Below are 26,959 nucleotides of genomic sequence, written 5' to 3' on the forward strand. Positions count from 1 at the left end.
TACCTTTACCCATCATTAGGGGCCAGTGCAATTGCAGTGATGTGCTTAAAAGGTCGTTCATTTCACTGTGTCTTTATCCTAGCTGTGGAGAACAAACCATTGAAAAGCCTTCCTTGACAATTTTTGTCTTTTGGTTTGATATTTTAGGTTTTACGCTTTGTTTTTCTGACCTTGATTTTTCTTAAGCACTTTCGCTGCATTGTTACAATCCTTTTTGGTCTATGAGAGTTTTTTCTGTTTCGTGACTCTCTCCGGGTTAGCCCTGTAAATGTTTTGTCAGTTCGCCAACATCACAGTATGTGTGCAACTCATTTTTTCACTTTGCAAATAATATCACAAAATAAATCACATTTTGCTTCTTGCAAAATTAGTGTCATTGATAAAAGAAGTAAAGTGCTTTGTCTTGTCTGGAGGTATTACCATGTATTAATTATGCAGGTGTCGTTTAGTATTTAATGAAAGATTTTTAAGTACAGGAACATTCACTCAAAAGAGGCCCCGAATATTCTGTAATAACTCTCGCTAGGATGAAGCAATCTGAACGAAATAACATGCAATGTGCTACTCAGTATACGGAGCTTCGAACAAGCCGGGATTCCACTGCATCAGAGTGATGAGGTAGGCGCTGGACAGCCGACACAACGTTTAACCTCCGTTTGTAACTTCTGGGTGCACACCACCCGTAACCCTTCACTCAGTCATTTGACTTCTCATCAGGATGGTGGTGTACAGTATTGAGCAATGTGTGGAACTTGACCCAGACACAGACAGGCGGACATGTTTATTCTCTTCTTCCATCATCACAAATGCTTCACAACAACCCCAATACCCCACAGTCCTTGGCCAACACAATGCCTTTGTCTTTGTGTTCAGACTGCCTTCTTCTCTCCTCCAGAGACCTCATCCACTCTACTCTCCTGACTCAAGTCATCCTCTGAAGGGAGGCGGCCCCTTTAAATAAGCACCTGGATGTGCTCCAGGTGCGTCCCCGGCAATCTCCCACCGACAGAGATCATAGCACTCCGGGTGTCCCTGTTCCTCTTCCCCCCAGCACTTCCTGGTGTGGCAGAAGTGCTGAGGTCCAGGGTCCTCCAGGTATTGGGGTCCCCCTGGTGGTGACCATGAGCCCCTACAGGGTCGAGCTTCCATGCTCTGTACCCATGGCCCCCAGGGCGGTCGCCCCCTCGAGGTCTGGAGAAGGCACAAGCCCTCCTCCGGTCTTCTCGAGTGTCCTGGCTGGGTACCACAGTAACCCACCACTAGCTGAGACCCCTAGGGGCCAGCGGCCCGTCCCGCAAGGGCAGGTCTTCCTCGGCGGGAAGCCGACGTGCTCCAGTCCAGGGCCCAGCCCTGCAAAACAGAAATCACAACAAGGGGCGGAGACGTTGCCCTGACGCCGCCAGTCGGCGTCTCCTCTTTTCGTACCCAGGCAACGCTCCCCCCCTTTGACCGGCGCCCTGGTGCCTGCCACTTCGGCTCCCCTTTCGTGACCTCCATGCCCCCAAAGTGTTGGGACATCGGATGGGACCGCACTCGCGCCCGTCACCTCAGCCTGCCATGGGGTTTCCCTCCGCGCCAGCAGAGGGCGGCCCTTCTCCGGATGTGAGCTTCCTGCCTCACATCCTCCCTTGTCGGAGGAACCGGCATTCTCCCCTCGATTCATCCCTTTATTCTAGGACGCTATAACGGTTTGAGTCTGCCTATGGGAAAGGTTCAGACCCTGTCTGGTTTGCGTCCCTACAGAGCGACATGAGACTGCTGCAGGCTTGGGGTGTAAGGTGCTAGGACCCAGGGCACTCATCAGCCCACGTCCTGCCAACCCTCTCATTGTCTTTCCCCTTGCCTCGCGCACAGCACTCACCGCCGCGTGCAGTGTTGGAGAACCCCCTACTCGGTTCCAATCACATGAATCACGGGCCTTTTCGGTGGGCTCTCCCTTATGCTTTATGGAGTCGGCTTTACTCACTGTCTCCGCAGTACCTCTCCGGCCCAAGAATCCAGCGTTGCGTCATTCAGTCATTGTCGGTGACGTCACCGACGCGACTGCCTTCCCCTTCAGCTCCTGCAACTCAGCACGGAGGGCACTTAGCACCTGCATCAGGGACAAGGACAGAAAGTCAGCCGACGATTGACTTACCTGAGTGCCAGTCATATTCGCCGACTGCTTCCTGTGAGGCTCCTCTAACCCAATCGGGTCTCTCCTTGGCACGAGACAGACATTCCTTGGTCCCGCCTCTATACATTCATTGGCGGGCACACAAGACACACCGTCCAACCCCGTGCCTGTCTCAGGGAGAGAGTTCTGGTCCGCGGCCATCTTGGCTCTCGTCCTCCTGGTGCGATGACATGCTGGCTCTTCGAGTTGCAGCGTCTCCTTCATGGCAGCTCTCCCTGCCGCTGCCGCTTTCATAAAGCACCCCGGTTCGGCATTCGTCTGTGATCCGTGTGGACTTAGGCAGCCCCTGCCTGCTAAACACAAAATAAGCACAGCCCTCCCGGGCTGGCTGCTGGCAAGGAGGGACCGTTGTTCCCGGATCCCGTCTGACCGAAGTGCCTGCCTCGGCCTGGTCTTCTTATATGCCACGCCGTCGCGGATGCCTTCATCGGCAGCAAACTCACAGGAGCCCGCTGCACTCCTGCAAAGCCCGTTGATGTTTGCTGCAACAGGTAGGAATCTGACCACTTTTGGGTGGAGGTCTGGGGGTTTTTTTGTTTTCTCAGGGCAGTGAGCACTCCGCACCCTCGGAACGTGTGTGGGGGTGCCTGCTGCTCCGGGCCATCTACAAAATATTTGTTTTGGGGTCCCCGTCTTGAAATAGACGGATCACCCCACGTTGGGCGCCATTGTGGAACTTGACCCGGACACAGACAGGCAGACATGTTTATTTTCTTCTTCCATCATCACAAATGCTTCACAACAACCCCAATACCCCACAGTCCTTGGCCAACACAATGCCTTTGTCTTTGTGTTCAGACCGCCTTCTTCTCCCCTCCAGAGACCTCGTCCACTCTACTCTCCCGACTCAAGTCATCCTCAGAAGGGAGGCGGCCCCTTTAAATAAGCACCCGGATGTGCTCCAGGTGCATCCCCGGCAATCTCCCACCAACACGCCCCAGTGTGGCGGAAGTGCCGGCTGTGTCCCCGGAAGCTCTCCGGGTGTCCCTGTTCCTCTTCCCCCTAGCACTTCCTGGTGTGGCGGAAGTGCTGAGGTCCAGGGTCCTCCAGGTATTGGAGTCCCCCTGGCGGTGACCACGGGCCCCTACAGGGTCGAGCTTCCCAGCTCTGTACCCGTGGCCCCCAGGGTGGTCACCCCCTCGAGGTCTGGAGGAAGCACAAGCCCTCCTCCGGTCTTCACGGGCGTCCCGGCTGGGTACCACCCCCATCCGGGTACCACAGATGTCAGAATCAACTGGATGATCGTGAGTTAACGGAAGGTCACTTCCAGCAAGATGGAGCAACATGTCACACATCGGCAAGGAGCATGGCAGAAACTGAGTCCTTCTTTGGCAATAGGGTAATTTCAAAGGGGCTTTGGCCACCACAGTTGCCGGATCTGACACCACCAGATTTTTTCCTTTGGGGTATGCTGAAACGAAAAGTCTATTGGAACAAGCCTTGCACTGTGGAAGACTTGAAGGAAAACATCCAACGTGAAATTGCTGCTATTCAAACCCCCCCCCCCGAAAGAGACGCTTGCTGATACATTCAGGAACATGGAGCACCGCGTTGAAATGTGTCTGGCAGAAAATGGAAACCACTTTCAGCATTGCATGTAATGCAATCGATTACACATACTGTACATCAAGGTATATAATGTATTTTTTTGGTTCAGATTGTTTCACCCTAACGGGCATTAGAACAGAATATTTTGTCTTTCGAGTGAATCTCCCTGTATAATAAAGGGATTGCTAAATAATGGTAGCAGGGGTTGGGGAGAATTGACAATGGCAGCTTTCTGCATAGCAAGATTTTCGTATGCAGAAAGCACTGTAATGTCCACGATCATGCATTTAAGTGTTTCTTTGTTTGTAAAATATACAGCAAGTCACATTATTAAAAAAACATATTGCACTTCTCACAGTGATATGATAAAAATAATTTGATTTTACCAGTGTAAACAGACTGCATTGGCTATACAGCTGCAGGAAAAAACACAGGTAAAGACAGTAGTGGGAATGAGGCTTTTAAGAAGCAAAATTCCTTTTTCAGCCCTACGCTTGACCCCCCAAGAAATGCGGCTACATGGGTGTCCAAAAAACGCTGGGCTGGTCGGTTGAGAAATGATTTGCACAAAGTCAGCTCTGCTCCTGCTCCCCAAAGATGCCCTAGATCGGAACAAGCAGAACATGACATGCCGAAAAAGAGGACACTGCGTGAATATCGAATACTAGAAAGAAGGAGATTTCTTGTTTTCTAGCTCACAAAAATAATCCCAAAAAACTAATGAGTGAGTGTTGAGTTTTGCAATTGCATAAATTATTTGCAAAAAAATGTTAGTGTCACTTTCACAAAACCTGCCTGTTTCACTCATCACTACCCAGTTCCATCTGCCTGCATGGCCCCAAGCAAGTCACTTTGCATTCCTAGTCTCCAGTTTTTTTAAGCATACATGCAAGCAATTGTACTCATTCCTGGCCTTTTAAGCGACCTTTGGCAAAAATATTTTTCAAATATATACATAACAATAATAACCAAAGTAGAATTGTTCATCATTTAAGATGACTTGATACAAGTCAAACAGCTCAAGCCGCTTGAGCGAAACCCCGACTAGATGCAGTCAGCAAAAGTAGCTGGCAATTACACATGCAATTACATTTTGCAGGTAATCATGGCCTGCTTAAAAATGGATTCTTTTATCTTGTCTGATATTACCTTCCCAAAAACATGCACCTACATCAGAAGAGGTAACGAAAGACAAAGCAGCTAAACATTAAGGAAAAATAACGCTGTTTGTAGCTTGACTTTTAATGCTGATTTAACATCTTGAAACAAGCCATTATGAAGGTGGCACATCATCAGAACACAAGTGTCTGGTAGAAGAGGAGCACAAGCAAGTTGTCTTGTGTGTGGCTCAGGTCTTTGCTTTTCAGCTGGTGGCCTGCTTTGGAGAAAAATCCAAAAGGCTCAATTGATTCCAAGAGGATGACACTGTATTCCAAGATGAATCGGTAAGATGGGTATGTGAGCCGCTCTCTTTTATCAGCTTATTCCAACTAGGGGGCTGCGCCCCCTGCTCGCTTCACTTGCCAACTCCCCACCTCCCCCGCCAGCGCTATGCGCCATTGTGAAGAGGGGGGGTCTGAATGCACCCCAAGGAGACGGGGTCACTCCTCCGAAACACCCTCTTAAATGGTGATTCAATGGAAAACAAATACAGTTTTTTACCTCCTCTTTGCTGAATCAGTTGCTGGCTTGCTGCTACTGCCATGCCACGTGATCTGCATCTCACGCGGCACTTCAAACATTTAAAAGCCTGTACAGCAGCTGTCCTTTTGTCTCACTGCCTTGTCTCTCTTATCCCCAAGACATCCTCAAACACTATTTGATCTCTTTTCACTGTTCTGTTATTTCACAGAGTTTGCGCTAATGTAATCTTTACTATCATTTTTTGAGACTTTCGAATTTTCCTACCTCCATTATCTCTAACCTGCTCTGCATGTGTATCGCGCCAACGTTTTTGAATTCTTTACGACGTTCTACTTTGTCTTTTTCCGGCCCCAGGCTTTCTTTTTTGCATTCTTTTCTCTCCAACGTTTTGGGTCTCTTTTTGACTCACTGCTCTTTCTTCTTCGCTTAGTTGTTGACGTGTCATCTAGAACATATAAAATTTTAAAGAGCTGGGAGCACAGGAAGTGTGTCCGCCAAAAACATTCCAACAGCTGAGTGGTTAGATGACCGTGGTCTTGTTTGAAAATGGTTGTAAGTAGGGCGTGACTTGCAAAAGTCACCGTCTCACAGGACTTGCTTTCAAAGGTTGTAAGTATGATGTGACTTGATCATCTCGCGGGACGTGAAACTGTCTCTCTTCAAAAGATCATGTCTCATCGCTGGAAAAAAGTCTTGTCTCGTCCCAAGATTTTTTTTTTTTATAATAAAGAGATATTATTTGCTGGGCGGCACGGTGCTGCCTCGCAGTTGGGAGGTCTGGGGACCTGGGTTCGATTCCCGGGTCCTCCCTGCGTGGAGTTTGCATGTTCTCCCCGTGTCTGCGTGAGTTTCCTCCGGGGGCTCCGGTTTCCTCCCACAGTCCAAAGACATGCAGGTTAGGTGCATTGGCGATTCTAAATTGGCCCCAGTGTGTGCTTGGTGTGTGGATGTGTTTGTGTGTGTCCTGCGGTGGGTTGGCACCCTGCCCAGGATTGTTTCCTGCCTTGTGCCCTGTGTTGGCTGGGATTGGCTCCAGCTGACCCCCGTGACCCTGTGTTCGGATTCAGCGGGTTGGAAAATGGATGGATGGATGGATATTATTTGCTAAAATTGATCAAATGCAAATTCTGGTTTCAACCTCCTAGTAAGTACTCTGTTATAAGAAAAGCATTAGTTCTTGCCCTTTAGCTATATCTTGTTTTTTTATTGTGTCTATTCTTTTTGGACATTTGTCTAACACTTCAAAAAGAGTTTAGTTTCTATTACAAACTAAAATACTTTCATATATACAATACAATACAATACAATTTATTTTTGTATAGTCCAAAATCACACAAGAAATGCTGCAATGGGCTTTAACAGGCCCTGCCTCTTGACAGCCCACCAGCCTTGACTCTCTAAGAAGACAAGGAAAAACTCCCAATAAAACCCTCGTAAGGAAAAAATGGAAGAAACCTTGGGAAAGGCAGTTCAAAGCGAGACCCCTTTCCAGGTAGGTTGGATGTGCAGTGGGTGTCAAAAAGAAGGGGGTCAATATAATACAATACACAGAACAAATCCTCAATACTGTATAAAAATAAAAATTTTACAAGTATGGACCAGAATTTAACAGTAGATGATATCACATAATATGATTTGGATTTGTTTAGAGTCCTGGAGACCTCAGCCATCAAGCTGCCTCCCCCATTTGGCCATTCCACAGCTGAAACAGCGCTGAAAGGACCCCTCTACCCCACGATTCCTGTGATCCTCCATCAGGGATGACTTTACAAACTATATATATATATATATATATATATATATATATATCTAATTGCAAGCTAAATCTGTGTGCAAATATCTACATGTATCAGAAAACTCTTCCTTGCCAGCCTCTCTGACTTTGGCATCACTGAGACTGCCCTCAGATGGTTTGAGAACCACTTTTCAGGTGGATCCTACTGTATGATCTGGCAAAGAGATACGCCCAAGGTACGTCAGAGAAGCACAGGGCTGCCCCAAAGAGTACTGCTGGGTCCACCTCACTTGGCCTTATGATTCAGTTCAATGATTTCTCATATCAGTGATACGCACCTGCACCTGTCAGAGGACACCACGGTATCAGGTAGAATCTCTGCATGTCTCACTAATATTGCAAAATGGATGAGCACCATCTCGTGCTCAACCTGGCAAAGACAGACCTCCTTGTTATCCCAGCCTGTCCATCTATTCAGCACTTCATCTCTGTTCAGCTCAGCTCATTATCACAAACACCGGCCAAATCAGTATGCAACCTTGAGGTGTTGATCAAAAGCCAGTCGTCCTTCACTGACCGCGTTGCAAATATCTCTAAGTCTTACAGATTCTCTCTATGCAACATCCACAAGATCGGACCACATCTGACAGAGTATGCAGCACAACTCCTGGTCCAGGCTTTGGTCTTGTCACTTCTGGACTACTGCCACACTCTGCTTGCTGGTGTAAAGGCATGTGTCAACAAGCCACAGCTGATAATTTTGTCTGGTGTTCAACCAGCCAAGGCCAGCACATGTCACTCCTCTTTTCAGATCTCTACATTGGCTCGTTGTAATGGCACATATTACATTCAAATACTTGATACTTGCCTACAGGGTGGTCAGTGGATATCTAAATATGGGGACACTTTTGAGGTCCTTTGTTCCTTCTCACCCACTCAAGAATGCTGATCAATGGTGTCTGGAGGCAAACCCCTTTACATGGCGTCAAATCTCAATCCAGACTCCCTTCACATGTAACTCCTAGCTGGTAGAATGAGCTGCCCACCTCCATTCAAACTGCAGACACCCTTTAAGGTGTTTTAGAAATGTGTGAAGACTCATGAAGTTCTGTCTAACTGATATTCACTGTTTTTGTATCGAGCTTGCATTTTGTTCTGAGCTCTTCACTGTTGATGATCAATTTCATACCCTTGTCTTTAGTACTAGGATGTTGTACCATGTTAGCCATTATGGATGTAGTGAGAAGTTGAGCAAAATGACTCCTTTTATTGGGTAATTAAAAAGATTACAAAAAGCAAGCTTTCAAGGCAACTCAGACCCCTTCCTCTTTACATCTTGCTTGAAGAATGGGCCCGAGTTGCCTCGAAAGCTTGCATATTGTAATCTTTTTAATTAACCAATAAAAGGAGTCATTTTGCTTGACTTCTCACTGTACCCTTCTCTTGTAACACTTATTCCAAAACAGTCCCCAAGACTTACTTACTTAAGCATCTACTAAGAGAACAAATGACAGAAAGTTAACAAATGTACAAAACAGGAACATAAGTAGAAAACATCTAAATGTTTAGCTGATTTAAAGTTGAGTTTTAAAAAATGTTAGCATCTAAACTTCATCCCCTCCTACCCCACAATGCACTTTATGGAGGAAACAAGATTTCAACAAAGCATCCTTGTCAAAGTGCAGGTCAAATTTGTATAACTGAATCATATCAATCATTATATCACCATTATACTTTCCTCTGAACATGTCTCCCCTCTCTTCTTCTGCTTTTTTGGCTTCTTCGGCCAATAGTAGCCCAATTTCCACCTGCACCCTGTTGGTAGTCGTTGTTAACATGGGACTCAATCAATCCAGTATGGACATCTACCTGTATATTGTTGTCCACATGTTGAGCTGGCAAAATTTTACACCAAATTCCCTTCCTGACGTAATCCTCCCCATTGAGCCAGGCTTGGGACCGGCATGAAGAACATGCTGGTTATGTAAAAAAAAAAAAAAAAAAAAAAATTATTCATACAGTATGTCTTCAAAACCATTTAAAGCAAAAATCACAGTGAGATACTACTTATTGATTAAATTTGCTGCTCACTGCAGTCATAATGGAGTTTCAACTCAGAAAATGGTTTATGGTTTGAAGCCTTACTTGTCTATTCACGGAGGTCACATTAGATGACAAAATATATGGACGTATCCACTGTGACTGCAGACCTCAAATATTGTTGTTCTTTGGGGCAACCATTGTCAGTAGAATCCTCCCACTGTCACATTTGTACAAGAAAAATGTGCCTGATATACTGGGCTGACCACCTGGCATCATAAAGATCAATTACTTATTCATTCATTCATCCAGGGCTTCTTGTGTCTAATGAAGGTGTTTTTGTAGTATTGGAGCAGGAGATCATGCATCTCATAACCTGACCTTAGTAATAGGATGTTGTACTGTGTTAGCCATTATGGATTGTCGACGCTAGAGGAGCTGTTGCCCCGTGAAACAAACCAGACAGATGTCCAAGACACACTTGTAAAAAGCACCAAGAAGAATCTTTAATAATTTCTTCAATAAGTGCACAAAGCACCACACGCTCCACAATTCTCCAATAATCAATACAATGATATCAATAATCAATAACAATCCTCCACTCCCAGCAGCTTAGTCACCCAACCTCCCAACTCCGGCTCTCCTTGCTGGGTTTTCACCAGTCCTTTAAATAGTCCATAACCCGGAAGTGTTTCTCCTGGGTTCAACGCCACATCATCCTTCTTCACGTAGCCCAGAAGTACTGTTCCGTCCTCGTGACTCCGAAGTACTTCCGGGTTGTCGTAACAGTAGTAGTCCCCAGGCTCTTTGTGCGCTTCCCCTGGCGGCACCCACAGCACCCAACAGGGCTGAGGAAACGGACTCCACGTCACAGGATGCTTTGAGATAATCCGGGGAACCGTTGCCATCCAGGGGAGATGCCACCTAGTGTCCCGGGGGATGCAGTGTCCTGAAAAGGCTGCCTTCCTCCATTCTTTTCCTTCAGGGACGTCCCGGCCGGACTGAACTGCCGGCTGTCCATCACAGGATGTAGTGAGCAAATGACAAGCAAAATGACACCTTTAATTGGCTAACTAAAAATATCATAATATGCAAGCTTTCGAGGCAACTCATCTTGCCTGAAGAAGGGGCCTGAGTTGCCTTGAAAGCTAGCATATTGTAATCTTTTTTAGTTAGCCAATAAAAGGTGTCATTATGCTTCACTTCTCACTATGCAGTTAGGTCCATAAATATTTGGACAGAGACAACTTTTTCTAATTTTGGTTCTGTACATCACCACAATGAATTTAAAATGAAACAACTCAGATGCAGTTGAAGTGCAGGCTTTCAGCTTTAATTCAGTGGGGTGAACAAAACGATTGCATAAAAATGTGAGGCAACTAAAGCATTTTTAACACAATCCCTTCATTTCAGGGGCTCAAAAATAATTGGACAAATTAAATAACTGGAAATAAAATGTTCATTTCTAATACTTGGTTGAAAACCCTTTGCTGGCAATAACAGCCTGAAGTCTTGAACTCATGGACATCACCAGATGCTGGGTTTCCTCCTTTTTAATGCTCTGCCAGGCCTTTACTGCAGCAGCTTTCAGTTGCTGTTTGTTTGTGGGCCTTTCTGTCTGAAGTTTAGTCTTCAACAAGTGAACTGCCTGCTCAATTGGGTTAAGATCAGGTGACTGACTTGGCCATTCAAGAATTTTCCACTTCTTTGCTTTAATAAACTCCTGGGTTGCTTTGGCTGTATGTTTTGGGTCATTGTCCATCTGTATCATGAAACGCCGCCCAATCAATTTGACTGCATTTAGCTGGATTTGAGCAGACAGTATGTCTCTGAACACCTCAGAATTCATTCGGCTGCTTCTGTCCTGTGTCACATCATCAATAAACACTAGTGTCCCAGTGCCACTGGCAGCCATGCACGCCCAAGCCATCACACTGCCTCCACTGTGTTTTACAGATGATGTGCTATGCTTTGGATAATGAGTTGTTCCACGCCTTCTCCATACTTTTTTCTTGCCATCATTCTGGTAGAAGCTGATCTTGGTTTCATCTGTCCAAAGAATGTTTTTCCAGAACTGTGCTGGCTTTTTCAGATGTTCTTTAGCAAAGTCCAATCTAGCCTTTCTATTCTTGAGACTTATGAGTGGCTTACACCTTGCATTGCACCCTCTGTATTTACTTTCATGCAGTCTTCTCTTTATGGTAGACTTGGATATCGATACGCCTACCCCCTGGAGAGTGTTGTTCACTTGGTTGGCTGTTGTGAAGGGGTTTCTCTTCACCATAGAAATGATTCTGCGATCACCCACCACTGTTGTCTTCCGTGGATGTCCAGGTCTTTTTGCGTTGCTGAGTACACCAGCGCTTGCTTTCTTTCTCAGGATGTACCAAACTGTAGATTTTGCCACTCGTAATATTGTAGCAATTTCTCGGATGGGTTTTTCTGTTGTCGCAGCTTAAGGATGGCTTCTTTCACCTGCATGGAGAGCTCCTTTGACCGCATGTTGTCTGTTCACAGCAAAATCTTCCACATGCAAGCACCACACCTCAGATCAACTCCAGGCCTTTTATCTGCTTAATTGATAATAACATAACGACGGACTTGCCCACACCTGCCCATGAAATAGCCTTTGAGTCAATTGTCCAATTACTTTTGAGCCGCTGAAATGAAGGGATTGTGTTAAAAAATGCTTTAGTTGCCTCACATTTTTATGCAATCGTTTTGTTCACCCCACTGAATTAAAGCTGAAAGTCTGCACTTCAACTGCATCTGAGTTGTTTCATTTAAAATTCATTGTGGTAATGTACAGAACCAAAATTAGAAAAAAGTTGTCTCTGTCCAAATATTTATGGACCTAACTGTAACGTCCTTGTAAACCTGTATGTCTTGACCTTTAACATAATCACAGACCCAATCATTTACAACCCTGTTGATGGTCATGCTGATGTCCAGTAAGCATTGTATAGCAGATTGGGCCCACTATTTCTGAGTGCACCTGGTCAAATCTGGTCATGTGACAAATTTTTGTGCAATCATTTCCAATCCTAGTGTCATAAATATTTTTGCAGTTGGAATAAAAGTATTGTGAACACCAAGGGGTGGCACGGTGGCGCAGTGGTAGCGCTGCTGCCTCACAGTAAGGAGACCTGGGTTCACTTCCTGGGTCCTCCCTGCGTGGAGTTTGCATGTTCTCCCCGTGTCTGCGTGGGTTTCCTCTGTGTGCTTCGGTTTCCTCCCACAGTCCAAAGGCATGCAGGTTAGGTGCATTGGCGATTCTAAATTGTCCCTAGTGTGTGCTTGGTGTGTGTGTGTGTGTGTGTGTCCTGCGGTGGTCTTGCACCCTGCCCGGGATTTGTTTCCTGCCTTGCGCCCTGTGTTGGCTGGGATTGGCTCCAGCAGACCCCCGTGACCCTGTAGTTAGGATATAGTGGGTTGGATAATGGATGGATGGATGAACACCAAAAGAAGATGAGTTTAAGGCTTATAAGATCTTCACGACATTTTTGTACAAATATACACCCATGTATTGCTGAATTTTGTGAGATACATACTGTATCTCAAATTTCATTTTATTATTTACCTTTTCACATGTGGTTATTCCAGCAGAACTGGTTGTGCATTGTAGGTAACACGAAACATGTCGACTGGATGTAGATTTATTACTTTTAAAACAGTTTCTATGGGACACCCTCCATTTCAGTACTAAAATACCTCAGAAGGAATTTCCCTCAGACAACACGTGTAGGTGCTGCATGTAGGCTTTGTGCTAAAAGCAGAGGTCATTTTAAATGCTCCGAACTCATTTTTTCTCTCTTTCGAAGAATGTGTGTGTTATCTAAGGTAATGCCCTTTCTCTATTTCTTTAAGGTACTTTTTGTCAAGAAGATATCAATGAATGTTCAACATCTCCCTGTCACAATGGTGGTAGCTGTGAAAATACTAAAGGAAGTTTTGCATGCCACTGTCCCCAGACCTTCAAAGATGGACTTGTGTTTGGTGGGCCAACCTGCCAAGATGTCCTCATAGGCTGTGACAGCCATGGATGCCAAAATGGTGGCACATGTATACCACTCCTAAGAAACAATCAGCATGAATACAGATGTGCTTGTGTGAATGGCTATTCAGGTTCAATGTGCCACCTCTCCACCACATTTTCCTTTGAAGCAAGTGGATACATTCATGTTGGAAGACCTGTTGAAGACAAAGAAGTGCTCTCTAATATAACTTTGAGCTTTCGAACGGTTCTTCCCAATGCCCTTCTGTGTTATCAGGGTGATAAGGATGTTTTCATCAAGCTTGAGCTTCTTAGTGGCACCTTGCACTTAACCGTACAGATTAAAAACGAACTGAGCTCTGTCTTGGAGCTTCCACCACACAACATGAATGATGGGGAATGGCATAGTGTGAACATGGTACTTGGAGGAAGAACAGCTACTGTGGCTATCCTGGACAGCTCCTGTGTCAATGGATGTACCGAGGAAATAGCAGTAGACTCTCATATCGGGGATGTTTCTTTAGGATTCCATAACATTTTCATTGGCGGACTTATGGTGAACCAATCAAACTCTATAACCATTAATGGTCTCCACGCAAAGCCTTATTTTATTGGCTGTTTTCAAGATGTTTATGTAGACTCCCAGTTGATTATTCCTTCCAACCTCTCTCAAGAATCAGTGTTGAATTTGACTTTAGGTTGTAGTACCAAAGACAGATGCCTGTCTGACCCTTGCAACATGAGAGGACGCTGTGTAAATCTGTGGCAGAGCTACCACTGTGAGTGTTACAGGCCATATGAAGGTCCAAACTGCCTACAAGGTAAGACTGTTATTGAAGCACAAAAATATCAATATGTTGTTTTCAAAAATACATCGACTTAAATCTGCTCATTTGCCAGGACCCAGTGATTGATAGTTGCAGCCAAATGGAATCTGGAAATAAGACAGAATACGCCAGAGATCATCACCATTTCAACTGTGTGCTCTAATTTATAAAGCAAGAAATAATCTATCATTTATCATTTCATGGACCACAACAAAAAGTTAACAAATGTACAAAACAGGGACATGCATAGAAAACATCTAAATGCTTAGCTGTATTTAAATTTGAGGACATTTTAAAAAATGTTCGCATCTAAGCTTCATCATCTCCTGCCCCCAGTCACAATGCACTTTATAGAGGAACCAAGATTTCAACATAGCCTCCTTGTCAAAGTGCAGATCAAATTTGTACAAGTGAATCATATCAATTATTATACCAAAGTGACTCTGTCAGACCCAGGTAGAGCAACTCTCCCTTGCCAGTCCCCTCATGCACACGATCATCACATATACAGTAAGTAGTTCATACAGTTGACATTCTTGTGAATTTCCCATTGGGATTAATAAAGTATCTATCTATCTATCTATCTAGTCCCACAATGGCAGTCGCACCCTTAAAACCACAAGCATGGAGCAACAGTGAGGCTAAGAAGTGAGCAAACAAAATAAACTGAAAGCATACTGTGAGACTGGAGTGTGTAATATGGGCACACTAAGAAAAGAAGTGTTAGACCTTTCTTGGACACGGCAGTGTTTATCATCAGTTATAAAAGCTCTCGATGGCGGTGAGCTCTTGTTGCTGTAACGATTATAAGCATTTATGGCTCTTCCTGCTAACGTACAGGCACATTGGTGGCACATGAAGTGAAATGCTGTTCAGTATTTTAGTTTCTGTAAAAGAAAATTGTGTTTTTAGAACTATGCATTTAAAGTTTTTTATAGTTTTCACTCTCTTTGTTCCTAATTAAACAATGACATGTATGTGGCTCTCTGATTATAAGCGTCAAGGAGCTTATGTATACTTTTCATGTTGTTTAAGGAGATTTATTTTTCTTTTAAAGAGTAATTTAATTTTACATTTCATATTCTAATGAGTTAATGTAACTGCAGTCACTACTGTTGAAAAATGCCTTTTAGTGGTGTACACTGCTCAGGAGTGTCCCCCCATTTCAGAGTAAGTCAGTTATGTGTGTGCACATGTGCATAACCTGAAGACTTTTGTATCTGAGAGAGAGAGTCCACACTACAAAAGGGCAAGGATGGGAAAAATGGAAAGGCATCCCACTGCAAACAGGAGAATGCATGCTGCACCATTGCAATCCCACCTTCCATTGATTAAACAGGTCAGTCAGGTTGGGGAGCATGCATGGGTATAGCTCATTGCTGCACCCACCACACAGCAATACAGCTCAGGGTTGGCAACCCTCAGGCAGATGGACAGTCTGGTCCAACCCCTACACCCCAATGGAAATGACCATCTATCTGCAGGTGTTACATGGTCGGCTCATTCGACACAAAGTCATACCAGTGGCACCCAAGAATTCCCCCAAAGAAGCACAGTACTGTAGGATCACAGTCTTCATTTCAGGTCACGGGATAGAGTCCATGTCTACTAATCATATTGCAAAACAAGGACCACCAGGACTCTGAAGCCTTGGACCTTCGTCCCTTTGCAGAGATATTGGGAATGCCACACGCCCCTTTTCAGCAACCTTATGACCCCCCTGCTCTCTCATCTACTGACTTCATTGGAAGAGTCACCAGAGACATGAATGTTGCTCTTCTTGACGAACAGATGCCCCTCAGCCACTGGACCCCACGACCCTGCCCAACACCCTGTCCATGCAAGCACTGAACAGAACAGGAGTAAGAACACACCACTGATGAACCCCAGAATCAACTGGGAAGAATGCAGAGGCTCTGCCTCCACTCTGCACAGCACTCACAGTACCAGTGTACAGGCCAGCCATGACATTCTGCAACTTCTGGAGGATCCAGTGAAGTCTCCAGAAGGCAACTTGATCAACTCAACACTCAACACTTGAACACTTTATGACAATCGACAAAGGCTGCAAAGAAACTCTGCCAACATTTTTTGTTTGCACTCGATGAGAACCCTCAGTGCCAGGATGCAGTCAATGGTAGACTTTTTAGGTGTAAAACCAGACTGCTCCGGTCTCTGGTAGGTGAGCAAGTGAGCATGGATACTAACAATAATCCAAGTGAAGACCTAACCTGGCACTGACAGCAGTGGTATCTTACTTTAGTTACCATAATCCAAGTGATTGGGATAGCATGTCCCATTTTCCTGTCAGTTGGGATGACACCCATCTCCCAAATGGAAGCAAAGATTTCTTGAAATGTCAGGAGGGCTGCTTTGCAACCATCCTGGAGAAGATCCCCCAGGATACCAAAGATCCCTGTAGCCTTCCCTACCTTCAGCTGATCAATCAGTGCAATCTCAGTGAGATTGGGTGCTTCACGGCTAACTGGAGGATCATCCTCAAGAACTGTAGACCAGAGATGTCCAATGCCCTAACTGGAGGATGAGCTTTAAACAGCTGCTCAAAGTAGCCAACCCAGCAGGTTTCACCCACCCTGACTGCCTCTCTCAAAGGAACAGATTTGGATGTGCGTACTGCTTCAATTCTCCTGTAAGCAGGATTTGAGTCACCTGACCATAGATGGTGTGTCACTTGCTTATAGATTCTTCTAACAAACACCTCCTTATCTGCCCTCAGAGCCTTCCAAACAGTTCTTCTCAGTTCCCAGGACAGACTGGAGTTGCCATCAAGCCGTGCACTGCGACTCCTCTCGATGATATCTAGGGCGCCCTGAGAGATGAAATACATCCTTCATACCAACGGCACCAACACAACCCTCAGCAACATTCAGGGTGTAGTCTCCCACATCACACTGAAACTTGCATTCTTGGGTGCAACAGCAACTGCCGATTCTAAGTATCTAACTCTAGCATTAATATCAGTTTGCAAGTGTAGTTTTATTTGGTTTATGTTTTTGCTTATTCAAAATTTATAGTTAGTTTTTTTGTTTGTACTTGTTTGAAAAAATAATTATTAACATCTCATTTTATTTATTTACACAATTCTTTGAGAGGTGTCATGTAACTATTTCATTTCGATTATGATGTCACTGGAGGATGCAATATAAATATGGTGGCTTTCAAAACATTCATTGTTCCTTGGTGAATAAAGTTCTGAATTTTTGAAGAATTACAGCTTTAGTTAGTTTGTATAAAGTTGGCGGTAGTTACAGGTTTTTTGATCTCCTTTTCTGAATTTAAGTTTATGATTTTTGCTCTGTCACTTGGTTTGGTGGCCTGTTTCTATTTTGCGTGTTCCTCTATGCACGTTCTCATCTCCTGGCCTTGTCACCCACTCACAATAATTTCTAACATCCCTGAATGTCTTAACACCAACCCTCTAAACAGACATAAAACATGGAATACATTGTGCAGCATTTGTGTCAGTAGCCCACATTACAGACGCAGCAATAAAATGAAAATTAAATCTGACAGTTATGAGTTGCTGTAATTTGACATTAATAAATTCATATTGCCATGTTTACATGTTTCTGATTCTTTACACAAAATGCTTACCAAATTTCTTGGATTGTAACATTCCTAAAGTCATATATATTGATTCTCCACTTTGTTCCTAATTATACCAGTATAAAAATGTAACATTATTTGTTTTTCTCTGTTATAATACTTGCACAGTGTAAAAGAAGAGATCGATAAAGATAAAGAGTTGGGGCATCACTTTGGTGACCCCATATAATATAAGGTTTTGAAAAACAAAGAAAGTCATACAACAATTGTGGAGATATCTTCTCAGATGCAAGTTTAAGATCAAACTGAAGTAAGATAGCGGATCTACCTGATCTAATGAGTCCTTCTGGTAGGAAAGGGTGGGTTCAGGTGGGCTGTCAGTGGAAGTGACATCAGTGATGGTATAACAATCAGTCTTCCGGTCTTCAGAGGGAGGAAGAAAAAAGGAATTAGCACACAGTGCAACCCCAGGAAAATACCATAATCTAGAGCCTTTAAGCTGCCCCCTATGCGCATGTGTGTGACAACAGTTAATGTGATGATTATCAGTGAATGGAGTGAAGAACTGTCATACTCTGATTTCACTGCATACTTCATTGCTTAGCAACAGCCATGTACCATGTGACATGTGAGTTATGATGTTTAATGGTATGTGTGTGTTGGTGTATGCAGTTGCTTTGTCTTTGACTTATTTTGCTGCTTCTGCACCACAGAAAGGCACATTGTTCACATATCCTACGGGTTTATTGTACTTAAAATAGCAATCCTCACTTCTGACAGGGCCTTCATGAACGAAGGGTTATTTTGCCCCTTTGATGAGCTTCTATTTTCTCTCTGTACTCGTTAGATATTTTAGAGAATTGAGAAACCTTTATAGTCAAACATGCTGAGTCTGTTACACTCAGAAGTAAGGAATGCTAGGCAAACACGAAAACAACCGAGTCTTTAAACAAAGCTCAGATTTGGAATGTAAGATTTTTAGAATTACTAAATAACCATTGGGGCTGGGTAGCAGGAAATTGCTTCGGATAAGTGAAATAGGAAGTTCAATTGCAAGCTCAGAAACGTCATGAAGGACAGGAGTCGGTTGGCTGCAAAGTGATGTGGGCTGTACATCATAACAATGGCTTTCCTTAATCAAATATCTTCATGTTCACACCTTTGGTTTCTGACTTTGACAATAAATATTAGAAAGTCTTAGTATGATGTAGTGGCTAGGCAGTAGACTCTAATTAAAACACAAAGAAACAGGCTCAATGCCCACTTCCACCCCACTGTATGGCATCTGTTAAAAATAGGTAACAGTTAATTCCATGCTAAAAAGAATGTTAGAGACACACAACATTTTGATTGATGAAGGCTAAACAACCAAAACATTGTGTCTCCAATTTTCATTTTATTTATTTCAGGGCAGAAATAAACTGGACCTCTTGTTACTGTTTGCACCTCCCGGCCAATTAGTTTTGATCAGAGAGGTTTTTTTTCAGTGAATATGCTGTGTTCATTGGTGACCTTATTCATCAGATATTTTCTTGGAAATCTGCCTTGTGGCCAACTTAGACAAACATTTTTTTCTCAGCTCCCCAAGATGCTTTGCAAAGTCAACATGAAGTCACAGAACTGTAGCAACCAGCTTTCATGCATGCATACTCTCCATCTTATTTAAGTTGCTGCCTGATCTGCTTTGTAAAAAAAAAAAAGAAACTTGTAGGTTTTTCATTTACGATAGATAGATAGATAGATAGATAGATAGATAGATAGATAGATAGATAGATAGATAGATAGATAGATAGATAGATAGATAGATAGATAGATAGATAGATAGATAGATAGATAGATAGATAGATGTCAGAAAACAAGAGAGAAGAACTGGTCAGTCTGTTAAGTGACTGATTGGCTGTTGTTTGTGAAAGTAAAAGTGTACACACTGTACACCAAGGGGTGCATACTCCTTAAAATGTGATATTTGAACAATCAGGTGCCATTTGTGCTATTGAAGGGGTGTGCTGCAGACACCAAGGTGACCCCAACATCACCGGTCATCTGTGTGGAGTTAGTGTGTTCTCTATTTTTGTCTGTGTGGAGTTTCATCAAAGTCTAATAATGTGGAATACCACCTAAGGACAACGAGGGGCGACGTCCTTCAGTCCCTGCCTGAGGTTCCAAAGGGGCCCGACTGGCACTGCATGAGATCCTGTGAAATAATAATAATTACAAAAGATTTACTAATATTTACAAGTCATTTCAATCATCTTGATGGAAGAAAAAAGTGCAATGTGTCTGCACATATAGCTTGAAAACAAAGAAGACATTCTATCTACATCCGGCGCCGCCGAGAGTGGCAGCCTTTTCAGCAGCTCCGTGTATGACTGTATGTGTATGTGTACTTTTCTACTTTTATTTTTCTATTTTTATTTATTGATCACTCCTATTACTTTATTTTATGTGGATTCGTTCGCTGGACACACTTACTTTTACAACATGGGCATGGATTTTTAAACGCCGAGACTCGCCTATTCAAGTACTCAACTTCGAGTGCTGAGAACAAATGCCAGTGCCGGTGTGGTTCCCTATTTACCCGACGAGGTAAGAAGGTGGTATCGTAGCAGCAGAGCGGGCACTAAGCTTAAAATGAAGCGGCTTGCGAGAAAGTGGCGTTTTAAGCCTTCGGTGCCTTCTGTGATTCTAGGGAATGTGAACTCAATCTCAAATAAGATCGACGAACTGGCTGCGCTGGTGAAAAATGTCAGAACCTACAAAGAATGCAGTTTGTTGTGCTTTTGCAAAACGTGGCTAACTAGCACCATCCCAGACGCTAATGTGGAGCTACCCGGGTTTAGCACAGTTAGAGCGGACAGAGATGCAAGTACCTGTGGGAAGCACAAAGGAGGAGGACTCGCTCTCTATGTCAATACACAGTGGTGTAACTCTGGACATGTTAACGTCAAAATCTCCACTTGCTGCAGGGACATCGAACTGTTGGCCATACGTTTACGTCCCTACTACTTGCCCAGAGAGTTTGGACACGTCATTGTTATTATTGTATACATTCCTCCTTGGGCGGACGTGGAGACAGCGAGTGACATCATCCATTCTGCTGTTACTAAGTTACAAACGCAGCACCCTGAGGCGCTTGTGCTAATCGCTGGAGACTTTAACCATGTGACGCTGGAATAAACATTACCTACATTCTCCCAGTATGTGGACTGTAACACCCGGGGAAATAAGACTATTGATTTACTGTATGCAAACGTTAAAGATGCATACAGCGCCACCCCGCTGACTGTGCTTGGAAAAGCAGATCATAACCTGGTTCTGCTTCAGCCTCACTATAAACCAAAAGTGAGAGTCCTACCTGTAACCACACGATCATTCAGGAAGTGGACCCCGGAGGCTGAGAATGCTCTGAGAGAATGTTTTGGAACTACAGACTGGGATATCCTGCAGGGATCTCATAGTGAGAACATTGAGGAAGTTGTTGACTGCACTACTGACTACATCAACTCCAGTAAGAACAGTACACTGCTATGCTAACAACAAGCCATGGATTACAAGTGACATCAAGGGCCTTTTGAACCAGAAGAGGAGGGCTTTTAAATACGGTGATCAGCATGAGCTCAAGCGCGTGCAGAAGGAACTCCGAGTCCAACTCAGGGCGGCGAAGGAGCAGTACAGGAGAAAGCTGGAGCAGAAGTTGCAGAATAACAGCATGAAGGAAGTGTGAGATGGGATGAAGATAATCACTGGCTGCAGCTCGAAGCGGGGTACCACCATCGAGAGAGACGTGAAGAGAGCAAACCAAATGAACAACTTCTTTAACAGATTTGACCACCCTAACCCACTCTCACTCTCACCTCGGAGTATTGCACCCTCCACACATCCTTCTGCTGATACCAGCATAGGAGAGACATCCCCACCCATAATTACAACAGCGCAAGTGAGCAGAGAGCTGAGGAGACTTCGTGCCAGCAAAGCAGCGGGTGCAGATGGAGTACTGCTGAAGGTCTGTGCATCGGAGCTGGGGGGTCCTCTACAGCGCATCTTCAACCTGAGCCTGGAACAGGGGAGAGTCCCGAGGCTTTGGAAAACATCTTGTATCACCCCAGTCCCAAAGGTATCACGTCCTAGTGAGCTGAATGACTTTTGGCCTGTTGCTCTGACATCACATGTGATGAAGACCATGGAGAGGCTGCTGCTTCACCACCTTAGGTCACAGGTTCAACACGCCCTTGAACCTCTGCAGTTTGCATATCAGGAGAAGGTGGGAGCGGAGGATGCCATCATCTATATGCTACACCGATCCCTCTCTCACTTGGACAGAGGCAGTGGTGCTGTAAGAATTATGTTTCTAGACTTCTCTAGCGCCTTCAACACGATCCAACCTCTACTCCTTAGGGACAAGCTGACAGAGATGGGATTAGATTCATACCTAGTGGCATGGATTGTGGACTATCTTAAAGACAGACCTCAGTATGTGCGTCTTGGGAACTGCACGTCTGACATTGTGGTCAGCAACACAGGAGCGCCACAAGGGACTGTACTTTCTCCAGTCCTGTTCAGCCTATATACATCGGACTTCCAGTACAACTCGGAGTCCTGCCATGTGCAAAAGTTCGCTGATGACACTGCTATCGTGGGCTGTATCAGGAATGGGCTGGAGGATGAGTATAGGGACCTAATCAATGACTTTATTAAATGGTGTGACTCAAACCACCTACAACTGAACACCAGCAAAACCAATGAGCTGGTGGTGGATTTTAGGAGGCCTAGACCCCTCATGGACCCCGTGATCATCAAAGGTGACTGTGTGCAGATGGTGCAGACCTATAAATATCTGGGAGTGCAGCTGGATGATAAATGAGACTGGACTGCCAATACTGATGCTCTGTGCAAGAAAGGACAGAGCCAACTATACTTCTTTAGAAGGCTGGTGTCCTTCAACATCTGCAATAAGATGCTGCAGATGTTCTATCAGACAGTTGTAACAAGCGCCCTCTTCTACGCAGTGGTGTGCTGGGGAGGCAGCATTAAGAGGAAAGACGCCTCACACCTGGACAAACTGGTGAGGAAGGCAGGCTCTATTGTTGGCATGGAGCTGGACAGTTTAACATCTGTGGCAGAGCGAAGGGCGCTCAGCAGGCTCCTATCAATTATGGAGAATCCACTGCATCCACTAAATAGTATCATCTCCAGAAAGAAGAGCAGCTTCAGTGACAGACTGTTGTCACTGTCCTGCTCCACTGACAGATTGAGGAGATCGTTCCTCCCCCAAACTATGCGACTCTTCAATTCCACCCGGGGGGGTAAACGTTAACATTTAAAATTATACAAAGGTATTGTCTGTTTTTCACCTGCATTATTATCATTCTTTAATTTAATATTATTTATTGTATCAGTATGCTGCTGCTGGAGAATGTGAATTTCCCATTGGGATTAATAAAGTATCTATCTATCTATCTATCTATCTATCTATCTATCTATCTATCTATCTATCTATCTGTCTGTCTGTCTGTCTGTCTGTCTGTCTGTCTGTCTGTCTGTCTGTCTGTCTGTCTGTCTGTCTGTCTGTCTGTCTGTGCCCAGAGACATGACTTCAAGCAATGGGCCGAGCGAGTCCCACATTGCTACTTTGTGCAATGATATATATTACTACATTCCTAGTTCTGAAGTGCAATCACTAGGTGGTTACCTACCAGGTCAAGCTTGTGGTTGGTCGGCCAGTTGGCAAACATTCACATTGTGAAACAGCATCTACCAAATAATACAAAGAGTACACGACACGTTTCACCCTTATTGGGACTCATCAGGTGTATGCACTTGTGTATCCACTTATGGGGATCAAACCTCAGATGTCAGCACTTGAGGCAAAGCCTCTTATGTTGCAATAACGGAGCACTGATGTCTGAGGTTCGAAAAAAACTGCACACCTGACGAGCCGCAATAGGGGTGAAACGTGTCGTGTACTCTTTGTATTATTTGGTAGATGCTGTTTCACAGTAATATATATATCTTTGTTTTACTTATCAAAGTGCTATCTTATCTATGTATTTATGTGTTGCTAGTTTGTGGCCATTTTTTGTATTTTGAATGTTGTTATCTTTCTCTCTGCATATGTTGTTGTTTGAGACACAGTGGTGCAGTGGTTACAACTGCTGTCTCACAGCTCAGATCACATTTTTGCCCACAAGAATTGGTCCAGCATAGTTGGCAGATACCTTCTTAGCCCTCAGGGACACATAAAAGTCCACTGTACTTTAATAATCCACTAAATACTAGTTGCATTCCTCTTTCTCCATTGATTTAAATGCATTTTGCGGAGTTCAGCTAAGTTAGCAAACATTTCTGTGATTTCGTTAAATTCATGGCAAAGTGAATTAATGCTGATAGAACCCTTTATTAATTTTACTGCAAAGAAGTACTGTGAATCTGCATTTATAGAAGCAATGGTGTTTGCCATTGAACGGTGCTAAATCAAACTAAGAATGTTGTTGTTATTTGCTGGTTATGTACTGAATCCAGTAACTAGTAGTCTGGAAACTTGTTAAGGGTAAATTTTGCACAAACATTAGGAAGTTTTTCTTTACACAGAGAACCACAGACACATTGAATAAGTTACCAAGTAGTGTGGTAGACAGTAGGACTTTAGAACTTTGTTATTTTGGAAGAATTAAGTGAATAGGACTGGCGAGCTTTGTTGGGCTGAATGGCCTGATCTCATCTAGGTTGTTGTAATGTTCCAAAAAAAAAAAAACTTACAGTTCTTCATTGCTGAGATAAAATGGCCATTGAATTTGATGTTCCAATGCCATAGAGCAGGGGTCCGCAAGTTCAGTGCTGAAGGTCCACAGCTGCTGCAGGGTTTTGTTTTGGTGATAGCAGAACTTATTGGTTTTTATGGCCCATTGGTGCTTTCATTCCATCCCATTAGGTCATTTTTACATGTAGATATTTACACATTTACTGTAGATTTTTCTTTTCTGAGAATGTATTGAAATAGTAGGATGTTGTGCCATTTTAGCCATTATGGATGCAATGAGAGGTCAAGCAAAATGACACCTTTGATTAGCTGACTGAACTAATTACAATATGCAAAATTTCAAGACAACTCAGGCCCCTTCTTCAGGTGTCATTTTGCTTGACTTCTCATGAGAATATTACACAAATGATTTGTGGACTTGATTACTAAAACAGTTTAGTAATTCTTTTTTATATCCCATTTCTTTACAAATATTTTTTAAAAACAGATAATTCTTGAAGAGACGAAGTTAGATGGTGAATTACTGACTTCTTTTTCACTTACACGCAGTTGTTAATTGGCAGATGGTTAAGAAAACAAGAAGCAGTTAAAATGATGAATTAGCTGATTAAGTCTAAAAGAGGCCATTAAGTGTTGGGAATCTTAACAAGTGAATTTAGCTAAAATGAAGCACAAACATGTTGCTTAAGCAGCAACTGCTTCAACAACAATAATTGACTTCTAATCAAGAAACCTGTGACCACCGCAGCCCTGATTCTGGACAGCACCTGAGGACCCCTGCTGTAGAGAGAGGGGATTCTATGCTCTGAAAATAAGATGAGGCACAGTCTGAGCATTGTGAGCTCAGTGCAGAGGATGCCCATCCATCCATCCATCATCCAGCTCGCTATATCCTAACTACAGGGTCACGGGGGTCTGCTGGAGCCAATCCCAGCCAACACAGGGTGCAAGGCAGGAAACAAACCCCGGGCAGGGCCCGCACACGCACACACACACACACACACCAAGCACACACTAGGGACAATTTAGAATCGCCAATTCACCTAACCTGCATGTCTTTGGACTGTGGGAGGAAACCCTGACAGACATGGGGAGAACATGCAAACTCCACGCAGGGAGGAGTGCAGAGGATGCTTCATTTCTAAAGCAGAAGACAAAACTTTTAGGGCTTTTCAATGAAATGTCCTATCAAAGTGAAAAAAGAAAGAACTCCACAAACAAATGATATGAGTAATGTGTCTGCTTAAAACAAGTGTAAAGGTTTATGATGGTGGCACTAGCTGAACTTCAGACATCTAGAATATCTGGTGTTGTACCTTCTCCCATCATTTATTGGGGTCTTCTACAGGTACTCCAGGGTTCAACTATTTTCTACCAATGTGTGTTGTAAATTAATGAATCCAGATTTCTGCAGCACATGGGGCTGTGTGTCAGTATGTAGACATGTGTCCAATGATGGACTGATGTCTGCCATTCACTAATTGCTGTCAGTGTTGGCATTGGGTCTGTACAACCCTATAATAGAAAAAACAAGGTTTAGAAAATGGATAATAGTTATTTATAATCATGGTAGTGATTACTAGTGACATAGGGTTACTTTACAGAGCTGAGGAATAGTTAAAGCTTGTTCAAGAGCTTAAAGCTATGAAAGCAATTTTATTTAGCAACATATTATTTTCTTGAGATTTATGACCAAAAATAACCAGTGGTTGTGCAACATTTTTTACTATCATATTAATTTATGTCATGACACCTTACTGTTTCCTCACATTAACAATTTGTATTGTAACTGGCCTGTAATCAGTTTTTTCTTTCTTGCTTTCTTTGTTAAATAAGGCAAAGTTTAATGTTAACCAAGCAAAAAAAAGTACAAGATGTCACATTAGCTGTGCCTATAGGAAGGATAAACAATATACAGTGGACCCTTGACTTACGAATTCAATTCGTTCGCGAGGGCTGGTTGTAACTCAAGTTGGTTGTAAGTCAAGACTATTTTTCCCATAAGAAATAATGGAAATACCCATAATGCATTCCAAACCTCCCATAACAACACTTACTTAACCTTTTCATAATAAAAAAGGGTTGTATAATGTGCATAATTTACCAAAACACCAATACTTTTTCTAATGTACTAACCAAAAAGTTATAAAAAGTGCCTAGCCTACCAGAAACAACAATTTCATATTGTACTCACCATTTAATTTGACATCTTTGGGCTGCAGGAAGGGAGGAGGAGGAGAATGAAATGGAAGGAGGTTATTGTTTGGAAGGAGTTTCCTTATACAAATCCCTTCTTTGTAAAATTGTCGAGATGGTGGATTTCGACATGCTTGTACATATTAGCGAGATCGGTCACACGAACACCACTCTCATATTTCCGCACAATTTCCTTCTTCGTTTCGATTGTGATCGCTTTCTTTACCTTTGTTACCTTCTCTTCCTTCCTTAGCAATTATCGAAACAAATTATATAAATCACTGCACTGACCGAAATTACGTCCACAAACACATGTATCTGGGCTCCGACTGACGGTCACAAACGCTCTTGGCTGTTTGTTTACAATCGCACAAGCAGATATACGTGACCACATTCAGGTCGTAACACAAGATGTTGGTCATAAGTCAAAACAAAAATTTTGGTCGTAAATCAAGTTGTTCGCATGTCAGGCCGG

General features: G+C 43.6%; 1 protein-coding gene across 4 annotated transcripts in view; it reads left to right on the forward strand.

The window, feature by feature from the left end:
- The window catches only part of crb1 (crumbs cell polarity complex component 1), a 223,505-nt gene that overhangs the window by 107,933 nt on the left and 88,613 nt on the right, over positions 1-26,959 (forward strand). For all 4 annotated transcript variants that reach the window (XM_028811039.2, XM_051932884.1, XM_051932883.1 and 1 more), the window contains exon 6: positions 13,011-13,958. In XM_028811039.2, coding sequence (XP_028666872.2) covers positions 13,011-13,958 — 948 coding nt within the window. The remainder of the gene's footprint in view (positions 1-13,010; positions 13,959-26,959) is intronic.

The sequence above is a fragment of the Erpetoichthys calabaricus genome, chromosome 10 (assembly GCF_900747795.2).
Source record: "Erpetoichthys calabaricus chromosome 10, fErpCal1.3, whole genome shotgun sequence".
Lineage (NCBI taxonomy): Eukaryota > Metazoa > Chordata > Cladistia > Polypteriformes > Polypteridae > Erpetoichthys > Erpetoichthys calabaricus.